We start from the raw sequence: 19,747 nt of genomic DNA, 5'->3' as shown, positions 1-19,747 counted from the left end.
TGCTAAGAAAAAAAACAAGGAAATAACACAAATGACATGACAATCGCATTATTCACTTTTTAAATATAAATTTAAAAAGGACATGTTTTAAGATGCTGTTTGTTGTCATGTATGAATTTACCAGAGCGAGAGAGAGAGAAAGAGAGAGAGAGATGATGCGATGATACTGCCGCTGACTGAAACAGAGAGTTTACTAGCTAGCTAGTAGTTAGCAGTACAGGACTGCTGCAGTGATGCTTTTAAGGCAACATGGAGATGTTGACAGTACAGTCATTGCATGTGATTTTCGGGCCACAGGAAGTGATGCCTAAATCAGTCGTCATTGGAAATGTCAGAACATTTTGAATCGGAAATACGAAAATCCAAATAGTTCCAACAAGTTCAATCAAATATTGGTAAGGACCATATTGTCCTCTCAAAATATTGGTAGGGACATGTCCCTATCCTCCATATGCAAACCTATGTTCTTGTACTTCATGTTTCAGTACAGTGGGATGCTTCACAGCCCTCTGCACTGATCTGAAGATGACCTCTGACTTTCCTGGAGGAGGGGAGCAATAAAACAATGCCTCCGTGGGGTTTAGTCAGGACAACCCACATATTGATATAACATGGCTATTGATGGTTATGTAATAGTTTTGGTGGACTTGGCTGCCTTTATGGGTCTTTACGGCGCATGAATCAGTTGTCAGGAGACAGACCTCCACCCCCACCACCCCCCAGCAGCACATCTACAATTACAAGCCAGACTGGATATGAAGGTGGGCAGCTGCATATTCACCACGAATAATTACTCTGTGAGCTATAATGTGCAACACTTCACCTTCGAGCTGCACTGTGTATGCCACTCATCCCGACGAGCTGTCTGCACTGAGACAGCTTCCAGCTTGAGGCTGAGCTGAAGACGCCACAGACGCTGCACTACAGATGGTGGAAGAAGCCACGCTTCATTTCTCTTAACGTGTGGATGGAGACCCGGCTCATGTCTGTGCTTTCATCAAGATTCAGCTTAATAAAAACATGTACTGCTGGATTACATGTGATCTGTTTTCAGTTGGACACATTCTTGATAAAACACTCACATTTTTTTGGCTTTTACAAGTAATCTCTGTGACTCTACTCAATGTACAGTAATTCATTTAGTGGCCAGTGGCAGTGACTGGGGGCTGGGGATGGATGGGCTCAGAGCTCAGAGCAGCTCATCAAAATAAAAAAAAAAACTAGAATCACCTCCTCGTGGTTGTCTCCACTCAGACTACTTCAGGTTACATCCCTGTTTATCCGGAGTCACAGAAAATATGAACCATTTGTGTGAATCTTTCTCATAATTGCTGTGAAGTCTTGATTAATGGCTAATAAGTTTTGTGAGGTCACGCTGACCTTGACCTTTGACCTTTGACCACCAAAATCTAATCTAGTCAGTTCGTCCTTGAGTCCAAGTGAAAGTTTGTACCAAATGTGAAGTTCCTTCAAGATGTTACTGAGATATCGTGTCCACAAGATTGAAAAGGACAGATGGACAACCTGACAACAACATGTCTCCAGCTCTGACTGTCGAGGGAGCAGAGGAATGAAAAAAGAAAGAAAGAAATTAACTTGATTTAGTTCATTTAGATCTAGAATCAAAATTGTGAACTATGAATGTGAATGAGCTCATTTTAATGTGTGTGAACAGATCTTTGAACTAGCTCTTGTGAGGCGAGAACTAAACACAACACTGACACATTATCACCATATAAACTGTATAAAGTTAATGTGGCTAACATGGCAGTCATGGAGCTACATGATCATTCATGAGGAGTGGTGTTTGTGTCCAGTGTTCCCTCTGTTTGAGCTCTGTGTTTGGTCTCCACCAGCTCCTCTTTAGCTGCCAAATGCTCCACTGTCACTAGATTCAAGGATGATGACACTGAACCAAAACAATGAGCTTAGTGTGTCTGGGATGTCCACATGGTGGCACACACATTCTCCCCACAGAGTAATGGCCGTCAGCCTCCTCCTGCTGTCTCACTTTAGCTCTGTTCCCCAATAAGACTGATAACCACCTAAATAAAGACAGATCGACCAAGAGATGTGAGCCCACTCTCCGGGCTGCATCATCGGTCCTCAGCAGCAGCACTATCGATCTTCACATGTCCAGATTACAGTCACTGTCAGTGGAGAACACCAAGAACAGTGTGGTGGGGGAGTAGAGGTCACAGTGTCACATTCAGGCAGGGTTGTCTGCTGAGAAATGACAGCATGTGGGCCAGTGGGATGTTGCCTGACAGGTCAAAGCAAATCAATGTGAGATTTCAATAGATCCTAGAAGTAAACATTCAGAATCTGTAAGCGTGTGGATCCAGATGAACGTCACCCCGACATGTCAGGACTTGTTCTTCTGATTTGTGAGCTAACTCAAAATTGAACCCTCTTTTATCATCTGACCATTTTTTTTTAACATGTGAGTTCACAGTGATGGATTACACAGCATCATTACAGCAAGTGTCTGAGGATGATGTGTCAAAACAGTGGTAGTGCTGCAGCCTCATTGCGTACATTGTGTGTTTTAAAGCAGACATCATGAAAACGAATGACATGAAGTAGTGTGATTTAAATGCATGGAGAGAGAGAATTTCAGTGCATCATGGGAGTGCCTATAGCAGTATATCTACAACTCTTCCTGGTCTGTCTCCCTTTCCCCCCCATTTCTCCTCTCAACCCAACCAGTCGAGGCAGACTCCGCCCACCCAGAGTCCTGCCCACTGTCAACAGTTGCTGTTCACTGTCGAACTGTTGGTTTTCTCTCTATAATATTGTCAGGTCTTGACCTGACTCTGTGAAGTACCTTGAAAGAATAAATGTTATGATTTTGTTCTATACCAGTTCCTCCAATATTGTTATTGGGTCATGAAATAGTTTCATTTTCAGTGGAATTGAGGTTGGTGGCAGAAAAAGTCTAAGTGTGTTTTGAGTTAGAAACTTTTCCCCCTTGGTTCGGTTTCACACAGAGAAAAATTCAAGTGAAAATGCATCATTACAAACGACGTGAGGACGTTTACTCCGCTTATTGGTCAGATTGTCTGGAGCAGGAAAGTAAACACAGGAAAAAGGTTACGGGAACCATCAAGCTCAACTCCCCCATCCTCCTCCACTAGCAGGGTGTATAGGTGATTATGTCATGTGACATACATACACTGGTTAATGCCAATATCCTACAATGTAATGACTGAAGTGCTGTCAGCGTCACCTCCACAAACCTTTTGCTCTTTGCTTTAATGCGCAGTTTAATATCCGTGTTTTCAATGTGGCACATTGTTGAACATGTCTGAGCACCTGGAGAAATCTGTTTCCAATTACATTGTGTATGAAGCATCTACTGTTTCCTGAACACCTTGGGAGCTGCTGGGGGATTCACAAGCTGTGCTGCCGGCTACCGCCAGACCTCCCAGAGGCCCCTTTGTCTGGAGGCTCCACATTAACACACAGCTAATAGCCCCCAAGGGTGGCTGGATAACTGACGGAGGGGGTTTGTGTTTCACAGGCCCTCTGGTCCCGTCTGGGTCACTGCTGCTGAGCCGACAGACCAAGGAGAGGGCAGGGTCTGGACCCCCAAAAACGCCACGGTTCGATTTATCGAGTCAGAACTGCTCACTGCTCACAAACCAACTGAAATATATTAATCACAGCTTCTCCCTTAACTAATAAAAGAGTGCAGCCTGATGCGAGCCAGCTCTCTGATAATGAGGTCTTTTAGATCCCGTTATTTGATACAAAGAACGCAGCTAATTCTCTCAGCCAGCAAGAAAATCCATAAGCATGAATAATCACTATCTGCTGCCTTTACCCTTGATCACATGAGAGGTGAGAAAATCCATTTGACAATGCTGAAAAGTTGTGAAGTGTGTTGACATGCTCTGTGCTGCGTTCAAAGAGATACTGGAAATCCATCAGTTATAGAGCCCAGGACTCTGACGTTAGACCAGACTCATGGTCTGAACATTCTTTCTTTCTCTCCTTTTGATCCTACAACTGCCTCTTCCTGTTTCCAACAAAGACACACCTTGTGACACTCACCTTTGAAGTTGTGTCTTATTTGCATGCCGCCACGTTAGCTTGGCTGCTGTCTCTACTGGATAGTAAAGACGTGTCTGTGCTTTTTATCAGTTTGCGCTTGTTTTTATCAGCTCCTGGAGGTAGAGCAGCTCAATCGATTCTGAGGCTTCGTATGAGAAAACTTTGATGATCACTGGTGTTACAACTACATAGACAATTCAGTTTATCAAATCCATCAGTCCTCATCTAAAATGACAGCTGTTGTGCTTATTATCCAAGCAGGAAAAACAGAAAAAATTTTAGAAATATCACCAATGCACCCAAATCAGTGATTCCCAACCTGTGGGTATTGCAAGTGGGCCACCAAGTCATTTTCAAAACAGTACAGTTCTGGTGAAAGAGTGTGATTACAAAAAAATTAAAATATAAACAGTTTTTAACTGTTTTAAAACAGAATGATCTTGAAAAACACTTTAATTGTTATTGTTGTCTTGTGTTTCATTTTCGGTATTTCTGTTTTGTTTTGTTTGTCCCAGTGATAGGAACTTTAATGTTGTTGCCGACTGGACCACTTGTTCTTTGAACTGTCACCAAACCGTTCAAAATGCAGCTGCCTGGCTCTTTAACCAGAAACATCCCTCCACTGGCCCCAAATCAAATTCAGCATCCATTCTAAAATACTGGTGCTCACCTTTAGAACCTTGCATGGTCAAACACCCCATTACATGTCAGACAGCAAACATTGTGTAAATAAGCAACTACTAACTAACTACTTTCTCCAACAAGTTACATGACATGTGTGCGTGGGTGCAGCGGGTTCCGCTGTGGCCTCACAGCAAGAACGTTCATGGTTTGAACCTGCTGGCCAGCTGGAGCCTTTCTGTGTGGAGTTTGCATGTTCTCCCCATCTGTGTGGGTTCTCTCCACGTACTCCAGCTTCCTCCCACAGTCAAAAGACATGCAGGTGAGGTTCCTCTTAATTGGCTGTAGTGTGAATGTCAGCATGAATGGTTGTTTGTCTCCATATGTCAGCCCTGTGATAGGGCCCCCACCCTTGACTGACTGACTGACTGATTGATGAAGTTACTCCACTGGTTAGCTGGTTGAGTGTTGCACTTTTCCCATTGGACATTGCTCTTTCAACATGATTTGGTACAAACAGGTTCTATTATGTCATCAGGGGGTGTTTACAGTGGATCCTCAATAGAGATGGGAGTTACGACTCCTTGAAGGGAGCCAGATTTCATTGTTTGAGATGAACCACAACAACGTATCCTGCCTTATAAACAACGTCCCTTACTGACTGACTGACTGAGTGATGAAGTTACACTATTTCCTGTATCCCTTCATATTAAAAGGCCTCTAGCATTTCAAACATGGTCCAGCCAGAACTAGTAAGTAGGTGTAGAAAGAGGAACATCATCAGATGTGAGTTGTGTTAAACTTCCATATTCTTCTGGAATATATATTCAGGTTCTCACTGCCTTTTGGTTGATTTGGTAATGTTTTTGTACAGAGGCTAAGATGAGCTAATCTACCCACATGTGGCTTGCTTATGCTAAGGCTAGTTTGACTGCTCCTATTGGGTTGAAGTGATAGCATTCTGTACAGTTGTTTGCACTGCAACATAAAAGAGCAGTCAGTGAGTAATTTCTTTGTTCACAGCTGAGGTGATCTTGAGTTGGAAGAGGTTGGTGAGCACTAACGATCATTTTAGAACATAGAAAACACAGAGGTCATGGACATCTTACCCTTTCAATACAGTAATGACTACTGCTATGTGGATAAAAGGATGGCTGATCCCTTCAAGGAAAAATAACCTGGAATGAGATGCTGTTCAACTGAAGGACATTTATTTTGACATTATCGGCCCATGTGAGCCACAACAGCAAACAAAACATTTCATCCCAAAAGAGAAGATCTCCACTTTACCCACGAGAGCTTTAATAATATTTATAAGTAGTTTCATGCCAATAATTAAAATGGAATGAAACGCTTCAAAAAATATAATAGTCACTGCTGTACAACTGCAAGTGAGTACAAAAAGATCATCAAGTCATTGCACTGTATTACAATGTTGTAGAAAGAAAATGGCATTAATGGCGTGACAGAGAGAAATACCTTGTCAACCAGTCAATCTCTAGAGGCACATATTGGAGTTGAAGAGGACCAGTGGCCACATTCACATGCACATAACAGGCTGCTGGATTATTAAGAGTGAAGAGGTGGTTTACTTAAACATAAGGAAAGATATCCCCGTCATTACTCCTGGAGCAACAGCGACTGACTTCATAATCAGGTTGCTTCATCCAGATCAATTTTCTCTGACCTTGAATCAGGTGTTTAATCAGGTGATGTTTACACTGATTATATCAGTCTGATATGAGGAGGAAACCAGACTGACTGCTAAAACTGCTAATTAAACTGTGTGTATTGATGTGGACACAACACATACATGTAAACAGCATGTTACTGACACACAAACACCCACTGGAGTGCGGTGTGCACAACTCCCCCCCCCCCCCCCCCCCCCCCCCCACCCCCCACTGAGGATAACAGACAAGACCAACGGTCAGAGGAGATGAATGAATGACCGAACGAATGAATGAATGAAGGGAATGCAGGAGACATAATATACAAAGAATTTCATGCCTTGTTTTAGAGAAGTGTGTTAACATTTACAGAATAAAACAGGAAGCTGAGACTGCAAAGATGAAAGGAACACATGACGTAAACATCTCTGCTGATTGGTTGATCCAAAGTAAACCTTGACAATTCACCAAGCCCTGATCTCATTAGCTCATGTTGCTACACCTGTCACTGATGGTGCACTTGATGGCTACATAAATAGCGTTGTACTGTAATACTGAGGCTAAAGCTGCTGAGATGACGATCATGTGGAAACAGCTTTGTTCTTGTATTACAGTGAAGAAGTCAGTCCTTGTGTTATTTGTATGATAAGATAAATGTCTTTCATTCTAACTAAATGCTGTTTGGCTGCTGAGTTTATGTACTTGTTTTCATGTTCTCACCAAATGTTACACGAGAAACTTGTCGTCAAACTTCTCCACATCAAATCTTCACACATGATTTTGCAAAATGGATGTGCAACACAGCTTTTTTAATTGTCACCTGTAGCCCTACCTGTAGTAGATAGTTTATGATGTGCCCTTTGGCCATCTATGTAATGCTGACTAACCAGTGACGGGATGCTTAGCTGGAGATGTGAATGTTTACAGATTACATTAGAGTAGACAGCGTCAGTTCTTTTGGCTCTTGTGTTTTGGGTTTGGGAAGGTGAGACCACCCTCTGAGCTCTTTATACAGCCCCACGCACACGGCTTCAACATGTGGACTAATCCAAAACATGCTGTACAGCAAGCATGTCTGGACCTGGTTATAGCTGCTAAGCTATGATTGGACAATCACTGTTTGGGGTGGTTTAGCAAATTCTCAACAACTGGCTGTGCCCTGGTACAGTCAAGTGTTGGCTGTTAGGCTGCAAAGATACGTTTAAACTTGATTTAAATGAAGTTATCACTCTTATTTCTCATATTTGTGTGCATTTTTGTGTAAACATCATTCACTAGATTAACTCTTGGAATAAAATTGTCTGACTCCTCTTGGTTCAGAGTAAACACAGTTACAGTGCTAGTCCTCGAGACTGGATTTGGCCCCCAGAGTGAAAAAGGCTGAGAACCAGGAGACAGGTTAGAAAGAGGGAAACAAAACCATACGAAAATTGTTCAACAAGCAAAATAATGGCAGGCTTCACCTCCCCTGGCCTCCACCCCAACTGTCTGTGACCCTCCACTGATGTAATGGTATAAAGCATAATACATAAACAAATTTTGTGACACGATGGGTGGTAAATCCCCAACATATATTCCAGCCAGAGAGAAGACCTCCGATTGATGCTGGCAGAGTAGACAGCAGCCAGGTTTCCTCAGCATTGTGGGTGCTGGCTGGTTTTTCCTGCTCCTCTGAACTAAACCAGCGATTTAATACGCAAGTGCTTTGGTGCAAATAATGAAGATCAGAATGCTACTGAGAACAGTCTATATTTATGAAATATAATGTCTTTTGTGTGTAGAAAACAAACAAAAAACGGAGCAGAAAAAAGCTTCTAAACCATCACGTGGTTGAAGTGAAGTTTCATCCAGTCGGTGAAGCAGAGGAATGTGCTGGCTGGTGACAGAGAGCACCACGTTCCCACAAGGCTTAAAGGTGTGAGATGTCGGTTGGCAGACAGCAGAGTTCCCGTCACGCTGCTGTCTGCCTCAGTCTCCCACATCGCTGTCCTGGTCTCCTATGAGCCATAGGAAGTGGAAACTGAGCGCCAGCAGGGCGGTGCCCAGCAGGTCACCCAGAGCCGTTAGGTAAGGGATGGAGAAACTGTCCGGGTCTTTGCCGCTCCGCCACATGGAATGGACCATCCAGTCTGCTATACATAACAACAGCAACACCTGCAAGAGAAAGAAAGCAGCATTAGACTGCAGCTTCCTAACATGGAGATCCTGCAGGAAGCCCACATGGTTACTCAGGTGGATTCACATCTGTCGGAAAGCAAAGACAAACAAGACATACAGTCAACACAGAGCAGGAATGAAAAGTCTATGGTAAACAACTAGTTTGACACCCTTCTTCGCTTTCTTGCTAAGAGTTTCCACTGGTTGTCACAGTCACATCAGCCCCGTATGGAAAATTGTTGCCCTTCGGTTTCTGCATGAATTAAACAAATGACGTTCATATCACACATATTTAAAAAAAAAAAAATATATATATAAATTTGTGCATTTCACTAAATACATTCACACTATGTCTTGCAAAATGAACACTTTCACTGAGGTACTACCTCAAAATTAAAGACCCCTCCTTTGAAAATCAAGTGTTTAACCTTGTTAACATCCATATGATGTTTTTATATAATACCAGACATATGATGAGTTAAATAATCATCAACACCATGACTGAGTGTTTTCACCTTGAACTGCAGTGAACCAATGACAGTCTAATAAAAACAGATTCAGACAGCCAGGGTGTCATACGTCACAAACCTAAGGAACCAATCCTGTCAACTTGTGGGGACGGGGTGCGGGGCTAAATAAACCTGTAACCTTGTCAGTACAGAGAGAGAGAGTTAGCATTAGCACAACCACTAACAGCCACTGCCCAAGCTACAACATAAACAAATAAAAGATGCTAACTATGCTATGCTATACCGTTCTGATATGTCTGCTAGTCTGATGCTGGTCTCAACAGACTCCTCCTCTGAGTCTGGGTCTGACTGAGGCTCAAACATGTGGCTGAGTCTCTCTGATGTTTCCTCCTCTAACCATCTTGATGCTCTCTGCTCTTTCACCTGTCCACCTGGAGCCGGCAGGTGGTGGGCGGGGCTCAAGGCCTGATACAGATCTCTCAATCAGGAAGTAAGAGTAGAAGAGTAGATTTTTTTCCCACTTTTTATGTGTGAATATCATGTTTACCATAATATGAATCATAGCAAAAGGAAACTGTTAACTGAAAGGTTTGTACATTGAGGGCATCACTGCATACTGCTAACCAGGATGGTTGGCAAGACGCCAAGAGAGGAGATAAGCAGTTCAAAGGTCAGGAGAGGCAACTGAAAGAGCCTCCTGCTGGCTGAGGCTTACGAGGGAGGAGATGAGCTGGAAGCCAGGAGGAGAGGGGCAGTGAGCTTGTCTAGACTAGTTTGGAATTGCTTCCTAGAGGCGTATGTAAATCTGGAGTTTACCAAAGTTATAAATACTTTGAAACAACAGTTCAGGGTTCCTTCTGGTGATACCAACAACTTCACTGTTAGTGGCTCACAAATGAACCATCTCTGTAGTCACATGTTCCAGGTTCAATCTATCACTCTCTTATTAGTAACTTCAGTGGAGACGTGATGGTGTCAGGTGGTGATGGAGTGAGGTCGTAGTTAAGTAGATGCTTCTCAAAGCCATCCATTCTGTTGTTGTTGTTGGTGTTGTTGTTGTTGTTGTTGTGTCCAGCTGATTTTTTCTTGTCAATGGTAAATGGTTGGTGTTTTGCTTAGTTTTCCTACTTTTTCTGACATTTTTGAATCTGGCCCCTGACAAATCCTTCATATTACAAAAAACTAAAACTAACACTGAAACTAATAAAAACTGAACTAAAATTTTCCAAAAAAATAAAAACTAACCAAACAAATCTGCTTTAAAAACTAATTAAAACCAAAAAGTCAAAACAAAATATTAAACTACTATAACCCTGCTAATTAGGAAACGATGAGAAGATGGGGAACATGGTAAGCATTAAATCTGCTTCATCTGCATGTCAGTATTGTCATTGCGAACATGTTGGCATGTTGACATCAGCATTTACACTGTGCCTCAGTGCAGCTTCACAGAACTGTTAGCATGGTAGACTGTTATGTTCTTCTAAATTACATGATAGTGATAATTAGGCTTGTTGTTAGGGTAATTTACCCAGTATGTTGAAGATCTGGGCCTGAACGTGTCATCTCCTGGTTGTAATTTTATTTATTTATTTATGTTCTCTATCTTTTGACTTGATTATTAAAGCTCCTGTCTACTCTTCTTTTCTTCTTCATGGCAGTAATAAAGACCATCATGGCAAACGAAAGGAGAACAAGAGGCAGACTTAAGTGTAATTCATAACCAAGGAACAGAGAGAAGAGCAAGACAGAGAAATTAAAAAAGTTTGTGTTATCAACAAGTGCTTCAAATGCCATGTAGAATGGCACAAACACTTAAAGTGTAGTGGAAACAGAGGAGTAATGCAGCAGACAAACCGACAGAGGAGTGAAGATAGTGGTATTCATAATTCAAGCTTCCACACATGGAGGGAATGGTGCCGAGAGAAAAAGACCAGTCTATTAAAAGATAAGGATGAGTCTATAATTTAAGGGGAATGAGCTGTCCGGCAGTTGGCAGTGCAAACATTATAAAAACAAAAAAATATTGCAGTTAGTGAAAGATACTGACATGTTAAGAATACAAGCAGGGATGATGGTATCAGGACAGAACAGGGAAAATTGATGATGACAATACATCCTTTTCTGTGTAGGAAAAAAACACAAATGTATGAGTTCTGATAACCTGTTGACAGCTCTGTCTTTGAAGTTGAGTAATCCTGTTAAACAACATGGCGTCCTGCTTTCCTCTCCAATAATGTTCATTCATGACAAGATGAAAGCGTCGCACAGGTGAACAACAACCTGTCAAAGCTGACTTTTCTGTGAGCGAAGGGTTGTAGCTTTGTCTTTTATTCATGATGACAGGGCGGCAGAGTTGGACATCCTCTCTGTTGTTGCAGTTGCTGCTTTTGTACCATCGTCCGCCTCAAAACTGTCAACTACAATCCATCATTTACGATACACGGGTTTCCATCGAGGATATTAGTTTGTTTTTTTTCCTTGGACAAACAGCACTAGACACAAAGGGAAAGACGGAGACTTGAGTGCAAAGTTTCAGACTGTTTTGTGGTTTAAGGAGGCAGATACATCCAATTTCCAAATTTTGCCAAAAGAAGCAATAAATGAAAGAGAAATTTGAAATTTAACAAAGTACCGATTCCATCATATTCTCTCTCTCTGGTACTGTATCTGGTTACTTAATCATAGCAGAGTGGCAAGAGAGAAGAAGCATCTAAAAGATGAAGCTGTTTGATCTTCTGGGATGCCGACGCTCACCTACATATGTCAATTTATCCAACGACACCTCACTTACACAGGAAGTAAATGGAAATATCCAGCTGACTGAATGTTACTCAGTTTGTTGTGGCTGCTGTAGCAGAAGTTGATTGTAATTCCTCCGACTCTCACGCCTGAGATAAAATCATGTTCCAAAATGTGCAATCATGAAATTTTCTTTCATGTAGCAACTTGAAAAAGAACAAGAATGTGTGGGTCTGGCAGTGGGCAAACACACCACGCCAGCCTGGAAAAATTAAGACTTAACTCTAAAAAACCTGTTACCTCCTGCAGTTGAGGTAAATAAAGGCCCCACCCACTTTTTGAGGAAATAGGATAGTTGAATACTGATATGGATCTGCTCTAAACACCCCCTGATAACATAATAGAAACTGTTCATGCCAAGTCCTTGTTTTTTCCACTGTAGGGAAATGAAAATGTCTTTACTCACTTCTCCATTTCAGCAACTTTGAACTTTGGTTGGTGAAGAAAAGAATCTAATAGGTCCTTCGTGTTTAATCTTATGTTTGGCAGGTTAAAAAGGGTGTAGTCAGAATCACTCTCCTGCAGGATCTTTTTCACTTCACTGAATTCTTCAATATTGTGCTGAAGTTTGGCGCTGTAATGAGTAGAAAGAGACCTTATCCAGAGGGATGTTGTCTTTCTCCCGTGCGAGCCAGAGGAACTTTTCCAAAGTGGTGAACCCTCTCTTCCATGATACAGGTTAGAAAGTCGTCACAGCCCGGGAACCCCAATGCATCCGGTCTTTGTCTTCTCTGATACATTGATGATCCTCATGCTGGACCTCCTGCTACAGTTTTTTCTTCTAGATACAGCTCAAGTATAATAAAAGCCATCAGGAAGCGACTGACCACAATTTGTCAAAACAGACGATCTGTATATTTTTGTGAATGAGAGATTTCCGTTGTTCATTTGTAATAATGTTGCAAATATAAAAACATTGTTTCACTTGTCCTTATGAGTTATTGAGTGTTTTTATCCATTCAAAATTAAATCTACAGCACTATATAGTGTGCAGAAAGTAAAGGACTCTGGATACCTTCTGAGGCCACTGCATATAAGACGTTTTTGCCAGTTTGGCATGTTCATGTGTTTTCTCCAATACAATCCGAGTTTTAAGATGTTTTCTCACAAAATTCCCTCCTCTGTTTGCTCAGATTTTCTTCTCTGAGCCCCCCTCTGTCTTTGTGTCTTGATTAATCATGCAAGTATACACAACCCCTCAAACGTGTGCTCAAGGAAGCCTACAATTCCTGCCTGAAAGAACACACGCGGTCCTGCTTAATGTCACTCTACTGCTGCTTCAGAACACCGCAAGTACTTATCATCTGAACATAATTGGATTTAGCCGCGCTCTTCGAAATAACTGCTCACTGAAATGCTTGATTTCCAGACCGTTACAAGCTGTTTCACTTCATTGATCTGATATTGTAGAATAACTCATTCTAGTGTATGACCTGAATAAAATTGTACTCAGAAATGACGACAAAGTACATAGACACCAGAGATTTATTATGACTTTTCCTTTGTATTTGAGTATGTTCAACGGATGCATTTAAGAGTGAAAAAATGTGGTACCAAAGAAAAAGGAACCTTTTGTCATCATCTGGCTTCTTTCAAGAACCACTTACACAAACTTATAAATATTTGTTCTATGAAGTTAAGATTCCTAGAAAAGACCAAAATACAATGAATTGGTCCAACTAACAAGTGTTGCCTTGTGTGTGTGCCGTGTTGCCTCCAGAGGCTGATACATCTTATTCCTCTGAGCCATAGAGGTCCATTGTTGGCTAAACTATTGAAAACACTAGTAACACACCATAGTGTAGAAAGCGGTCCACTGACTAAGAGAAGTACTTCTTGTAAGGCAGGGGCCACTGAACATGCTTAGGAACATGATTCTGTCATGGTCTCAGCCTGGAGGCTCCAGGGTTTTGGGTTTTTGGACTTTCTAGGTGATGAGATTTGTTGTTTGTTTCGTCAGTGGCTTCGTCCCATGTATGGATTTTGTTTTTTTTGTTAATAAATTCCTTGACACTGGTTCCTCCTCCGCATTTGGGTCCACCCCTTACCCCTACTTACCTCAAACCCGTGACAGAATGAAACCACCAGCAGAGGACTCAGCGGAGGTAATAACTCTTTTTGAGTTTTTTTGTAGAGAGGCGGCTAAGCACGCCGAGCAGGCCAGCCGCGCAGCTCCGCCTGTCTCGCCTGCCTCGCCTGCTTCGCCGATGGCCCGTAAATCCATGGGGATTAGGAGTTACAGGATCGGGTCAGCAGGCTTGGACTATGGTTGGAGAACCTACGAGGGAACCTGGCTGGCCCGAGGGGGACCTCGCTCCCTGCAGGGTAGGAAGCCCTGGCGGTGTAGGAGAGACACTGCTGGTGGTCCAGCCCCTGCTGAACCCACTCCTACACAACATTCCCAGTCAGTGGTCCGGCCAACTCCAGCTCCTCGTTTCCTGTCGGCGATCCGGCCGAATCTTGTCCCTCGTGTCCTGTCGGCGGCCCAGCTGACTCTTGACTCTGGTTCCCAGTCAGTGGTCCGGCCGATCCCTGCTCCTCGTTCCCTATCGGCGGTCCGGCCGATTCCTGTCCCTCCTGTGGTGTCGGCGGCCGCTGCTCCGTGTTCCCCGGCGGCGTCGACGACTGTTCCTGCCCCTCCTGTGGTGTCGGCGGCCACTGCTCCGTGTTCCCCGGAGGCGTCGACGACGACTGTTCCTGTCCCTCCTGTGGTGTCAACGGCCGCTGCTCCGTGTTCTCCAGCGGCGTCGACAACTGTTCCTGTCCCACCGCTGGTTTAAACGGCCGCTGCTCCGTGTTCTCCAGCAGCGTCGACGACTACTCCTGTCTTTCCTGTGGTGTCAACAGCCGCTGCTCCGTGTTCTCCAGCGGCATCGACGACTACTCCTGTCTTTCCTGTGGTGTCAACGGCCGCTGCTCCGTGTTCTCCAGCGGCGTCAACGACTGTTCCCGTCCCTCCTGTGGTGTTGGCAGCCGCTGCTCCGTGTTCCCCGGCGGCGTCGACGACAGCTACTGGTGTGACGTCACCACCTCTCCTGGTTCCTGATGTGACGTCACCGCCTCTCCTGGTTCCTGATGTGACGTCACCACCTCTCCTGGCTCCAGCCGTGACGTCACCTCCACTCGTGGTTCCTGCCAGGGTGCCACCCCCATTGATTCTTGCCCTGACTCAGCCTACGTGACTCTTGGTGTTGTTGACTCCCGCCGGGGCGCCGCCTCCGGTGGCCTCTGCCTCCGTGCAGCCTCCGGTGTTTCCCTGACTCTGTGCCGCCTACGATGGTCCCTGACTCTGTGCCGTCCCCGGTGGTCCCTGACTCTGTGCCGCCCCCGGTGGCCCCTGACTCTGTGCCGCCCCCGGTGGTCCCTGACTCTGTGCCGCCCCCGGTGGCCCCTGACTCTGTACCGCCTTCGGTGGTCCCTGACTCTGTGCCGCGTCCAGTGGTCCCTGACTCTGTGCCGCCTCCAGTGGTCTGGCCGATCCCTGTTCCTCGTGTCCTGACAGCGGTCCAGCTGACTCCTGCCCCTGGTACCCAGTCGGCTCCTGGTCACCCTCCAGAGGGGCGACGCCATCCTCTGGCTCGACCTCCGGAGAGACCACGACTTCGTCGCCGTCGTCCTGCTCGCCCTCCAGAGGGGCTCTGCCTGCAATGCTGGCCTTCACCTCGACCTCCAGAGAGGCCCGGTCCTTGCTGTCGGCCTCCAGAACGGCTCCGTCCGTTTGCCCGACCTCCGTGTCGTCCCATTGAACTGCCCAGCCTATCCATAAGAGTTGCCCCCAGTCCATCCTCGTGGCCTCCGGAGCCCCCTTCCGTTTTTACGGTCCGACCACCTCCTCTGCCCCCGGTCAATCCTCGTGGCCGGCCCCCGGAGGTCCCTTTTGTCCCTTGTGTCCCTCCTCCGGACCCCCTCCTCCCACCCTGGGGACGTCTGGAAGGGGGGGGTACTGTCATGGTCTCAGCCTGGAGGCTCCAGGGTTTTGGGTTTTTGGACTTTCTTGGTGATGAGATTTGTTGTTTGTTTCGTCAGTGGCTTCGTCCCATGTATTGATTTTGTTTTTTTTGTTAATAAATTCCTTGACACTGGTTCTTCCTCCGCATTCGGGTCCACCCCTTACCCCTACTGTTCATATTGTCAACAATCCTCTTCAGCTTTTATAGTTTGCATTACAAAATTAAGAGTTCTGTACCTGATTGTGGGAATACCTGCACCACATAATCACACACTTCTTCCCTTCAGATCCTGTCAAAAACTGTGAGTTCGCTTTGCCCAAGCTGAAAAGAGTCTCCAACACTCTGGGTCTCAGCTGTGCAGAGATCCAGGCCGTGTGAAACACATCAAAGTTCATCCTGGTCCCACACATCTTGCAGCTCCAGCATCGGCTCCCAATCATTGCAGCATCTACATTCTACCTTGGTTGGCATTGCATAGCCCAGACTGCAGCTGCACCACTAGTCTCCCTTAGTTCTGTTCAGGTGCTCAGCGAGCCTGTGTTGTATTTCCTGCTCTGAATACTCCAGCTACAGAATGAAGGAATCCATCACATCCGACAATTGTCTCATTTTGTTCATCAGACATGCATTCATACTCGTCCTGGACATTCTACATCTCTCAGAAAACCTTAGTCCAAAGCCAGCAGCTTATGATATGTAGCACAACAGGCTAGCAAAGTAGTGTAAACAGAAATGTGTGTCTGAGCATGCTCAGTGGCCTCTGCCTTAAAGGAACTACTCTCCAGAGACAGTGAAATCCATCACTGTTAGATAAACTACCAGTTCAATTCAAGTCAAGTCAAGTTGTCAGAGAGTCAAGTCTCATGGCAGTCTAGTCCAGGTCAAGAAAACTGTACAATAGAGTAAGAGGCATTTATTCTGCACATCAAACACAGCACACAGGACCAATACTGAGGTGCTACAGAGGAGTGATAGGTTGCTGAAATCTGCCTTGTCTGTAGCCATTCAGACTCCTCTTTGGTGACTCGGACTTGAGGTTTAGTGACTCGACAACAACACTGGCAAAAACAGAAATTAATCACTGAATTCATTCACTGTTCATACTGTAATACCTGTGGACTTGACCTCTCAGTGGAAGCACAAGTGCAAGAAAACTGTGACTGTGCTGCCCAGAGACAGAAGGTTTATATGATTGTAATGGAGAAATTAGTGTCTTTGTGTCTGACCTCTGAGCATAGCCGAGCAATGTGACATACAGATCCAGCAACTTTCTCACAGCTTAAATTTTCCAGATCTCTGATCTGTCAAAGTAACATTTATGAGCTTTCACTCAAATAATGAGGTTTGGGCCTCAGAGAAAGAGGAGTTCACCTGTTCTTAAAGAGCCTTTATTGGCTTGTATCTGATCAAGTCCTGACCCATGGAACATAACATTACATTACCGTAGTCTTTCATATTCATCACTGTTAAACTTTATGTATCAGAGTTTCTTGACTCACAAACTGTCAAATCTTCTTGTGCCAAGTTGTTTTTTGACACCTCAGTGTCTTATTGCATTATGTTGCCTTGATTTATTTTGCTCTGCATCATTCTTAGTCTAAATATGCAGTGTGGGCTTGCATTGTTACATCATGTTGTGTTGTTGCAGAGTTAGATTTTCATGTTTGTGCTATATGTCCTTGGTCATTTATTCACTATAGGTTTGTGTGAAACGATCAACCACATGAGCAAACTTTAACTACCTTCTCTCCTTCTCTGCTCACTGCCTCTGCTGCGAGGCTCGCACAGATATCACAATGAGTACAGCTATTCTGCAGAAATGTTTCAATTTCTCCCCTAATTTTTTATGGCTTTCACTTTAAATAGAACATTATCAAACTGCACCATGTGCAGTTTCCGCTTATCGCTGCTATTAAAGAAACAGACTGTTACAGTACTTTCACTTTTTTTTTTTTTTTTTTTTTTTGCCAAAATGTGTCTCACTCCATGTCGAGCACAGAGAGAGAATATGAAATGTTATCGTAAGGTCTGTATATGTACACTGAATCTGACATAGATATGAGTGTGTGTTGGATATTTGAAATGCAGGTTATACTGAGGGTTACAGCAGGTCACAGGATGGAATGCATCTGGATAAAGCACTGCAGTTTCAGATATGCAGTGATACACTGGGGTCTTTAGAGGGCAGTGACTGAGGCTATTGACAGATATAATTAATGCTGCTGTCTATCTCATTCAAGTGTCTAAACTGAGCCACTTAGATTTTTCTCTTACCCAGAGCTGAAACATCTATAGAGAAGAAAAAGATATTCAAGTAAATGTTCCTTATAAATGACCATGGACGCAGATCATCCGCCACCCCCACTTAACACTGATACACAGTTTTCATGAAGGACTTGCCTTTCAAGAGTCTAGTCCCTTCTGCCACAGCAGCCTTAGAGGCTCATCACACAAGGTTTTAAAATGTATAATGGTAAAGAAAGAAAACAGAACAGGAGAGAGTAAATAGAGAGATGCTCCAGGAGTTACTGTGACTAACTGACGCTAAGTTGTTAGGTTGTTAGCTTTAAAGCGACAACAGTTCACCAACAAGCCCTGTGAGTACAGTCCCTGCATCACCAATGCTCCTAGGGGAAATGTGAGATGAGATTCATTTTACTGCACCCCTTTCTAATGTGAACCTCTGATGTAATTCAAGTGTTTTAAACTCGTTAACGTCCATATGGTGTTTTATATACACTGCTCAAAAAAATGAAGGGAACAGTTAATCATCATAGTATAACACCAAGTCAGTTAAACTTCAGGGATATCAATCTGTCCAATCAATTTCACCTGATTTGGTGCAAATGAAAGTGACAACAGGTGCAATGGAGAGGCAAAAGCAAGACAACCCCAAAAAAGTAATGGTTTTGCATGTGGTGGCCAGACAATTGCTCTCTCCTTCTCCTTCCTGACTGATTCTTCTCTAGTTAGCATGAGGCCGTACCTGCAGCCCAATGAGGTTGCACAGGTAGTCCAGCTCCTCCAGGATGGCCCATCCAAATGTGAGGTTGCAAGAAGGTTTGCTGTGTCTCCCAGCACAGTCTCCAGAGCATGGAGGAGATACCAGGAGACCGGCCATTACAGCCATTACACAAGGAGAGCTGGACAGGGCTGTAGAAGGGCATCAACCCGGCGGCAGGACTGGTACCTGCTCAGACCCTACAACATGACCTCTAGCAGGCTACTGGTGTGCATGTTTCTGACCAAACTGTCAGAAACAGACTCCATGAGGGTGGCATGAGGGCCCCACGTCCTCTAGTGGGACCTGTGCTCACAGCCCAGCACCGCACAGCTCAATTGGCATTCGCCAGAGAACACCAGAACTGGCAGGTGCGCCATTGGCGCCCCGTTCACCCGTCTCACAGACGAGAGCAGGTTCACACTGAGCACATGTTACAGACGTGAAAGAGTCTGGAGATGCCGTGGTGAACGTTATGCTGCCTGTAACATCATACATCATGACCGGTTTGGAGTTGGGTCAGTTATGGTCTGGGGAGGGATATCCTTGGTGGGTCACACAGACCTCCATGTCATAGCCAACGGTACCCTGACTGCTGTTATGTACCCGGTACAGGACAATGCCCGGCCTTATGTTGCCAGAGTGTGTAGGCAGTTCCTGGATGATGAAAGCATTGATGCCATTGACTGGCCCTCATGTTCCCCTGACCTAAAACCAATTGAGCACCTATGGGACATTATGTATCGGTGCATCCGACACCGCCAGGTACCGCCCATGGACTGTCCAGGAGCTCACTGACGCCCTGATCCATGTCTGGGAGGAGATCTTCCAGGACACCATCAGCTGACTCATCAGGAGCATGCCCACACGTTGTCAGGAGTGCATACAGGCACGCGGAGGCCATACACACTACTGAGTCACATTATGAGATGCCGTAACGAAATTCATGCAAGTTGGAATACCCTGTGATTTGAATTTTTACTTTTGATTTTTGGTGCGATTGTGAATCCAGCCCTCAGT

The 19,747-nt window shown here is 44.5% G+C and overlaps 1 protein-coding gene across 2 annotated transcripts in view; it reads right to left on the bottom strand.

Moving 5' to 3' along the window:
• Nucleotides 1–6,581: 6,581 nt before the first annotated feature.
• Nucleotides 6,582–19,747, bottom strand: part of slc41a2b (solute carrier family 41 member 2b) — a 43,087-nt gene continuing 29,921 nt past the window's right edge. For both annotated transcript variants that reach the window (XM_056368233.1, XM_056368234.1), the window contains exon 11: nt 6,582–8,501. In XM_056368233.1, the coding sequence (XP_056224208.1) occupies nt 8,316–8,501 (186 nt within the window). In that variant the 3' untranslated portion in view covers nt 6,582–8,315. The remainder of the gene's footprint in view (nt 8,502–19,747) is intronic.

This window comes from Seriola aureovittata, chromosome 22 (genome assembly GCF_021018895.1).
Source record: "Seriola aureovittata isolate HTS-2021-v1 ecotype China chromosome 22, ASM2101889v1, whole genome shotgun sequence".
Lineage (NCBI taxonomy): Eukaryota > Metazoa > Chordata > Actinopteri > Carangiformes > Carangidae > Seriola > Seriola aureovittata.
The sequence above is the reverse complement of the archived record's forward strand: the minus strand, read 5'-3'. Positions and strand labels throughout refer to the sequence as shown.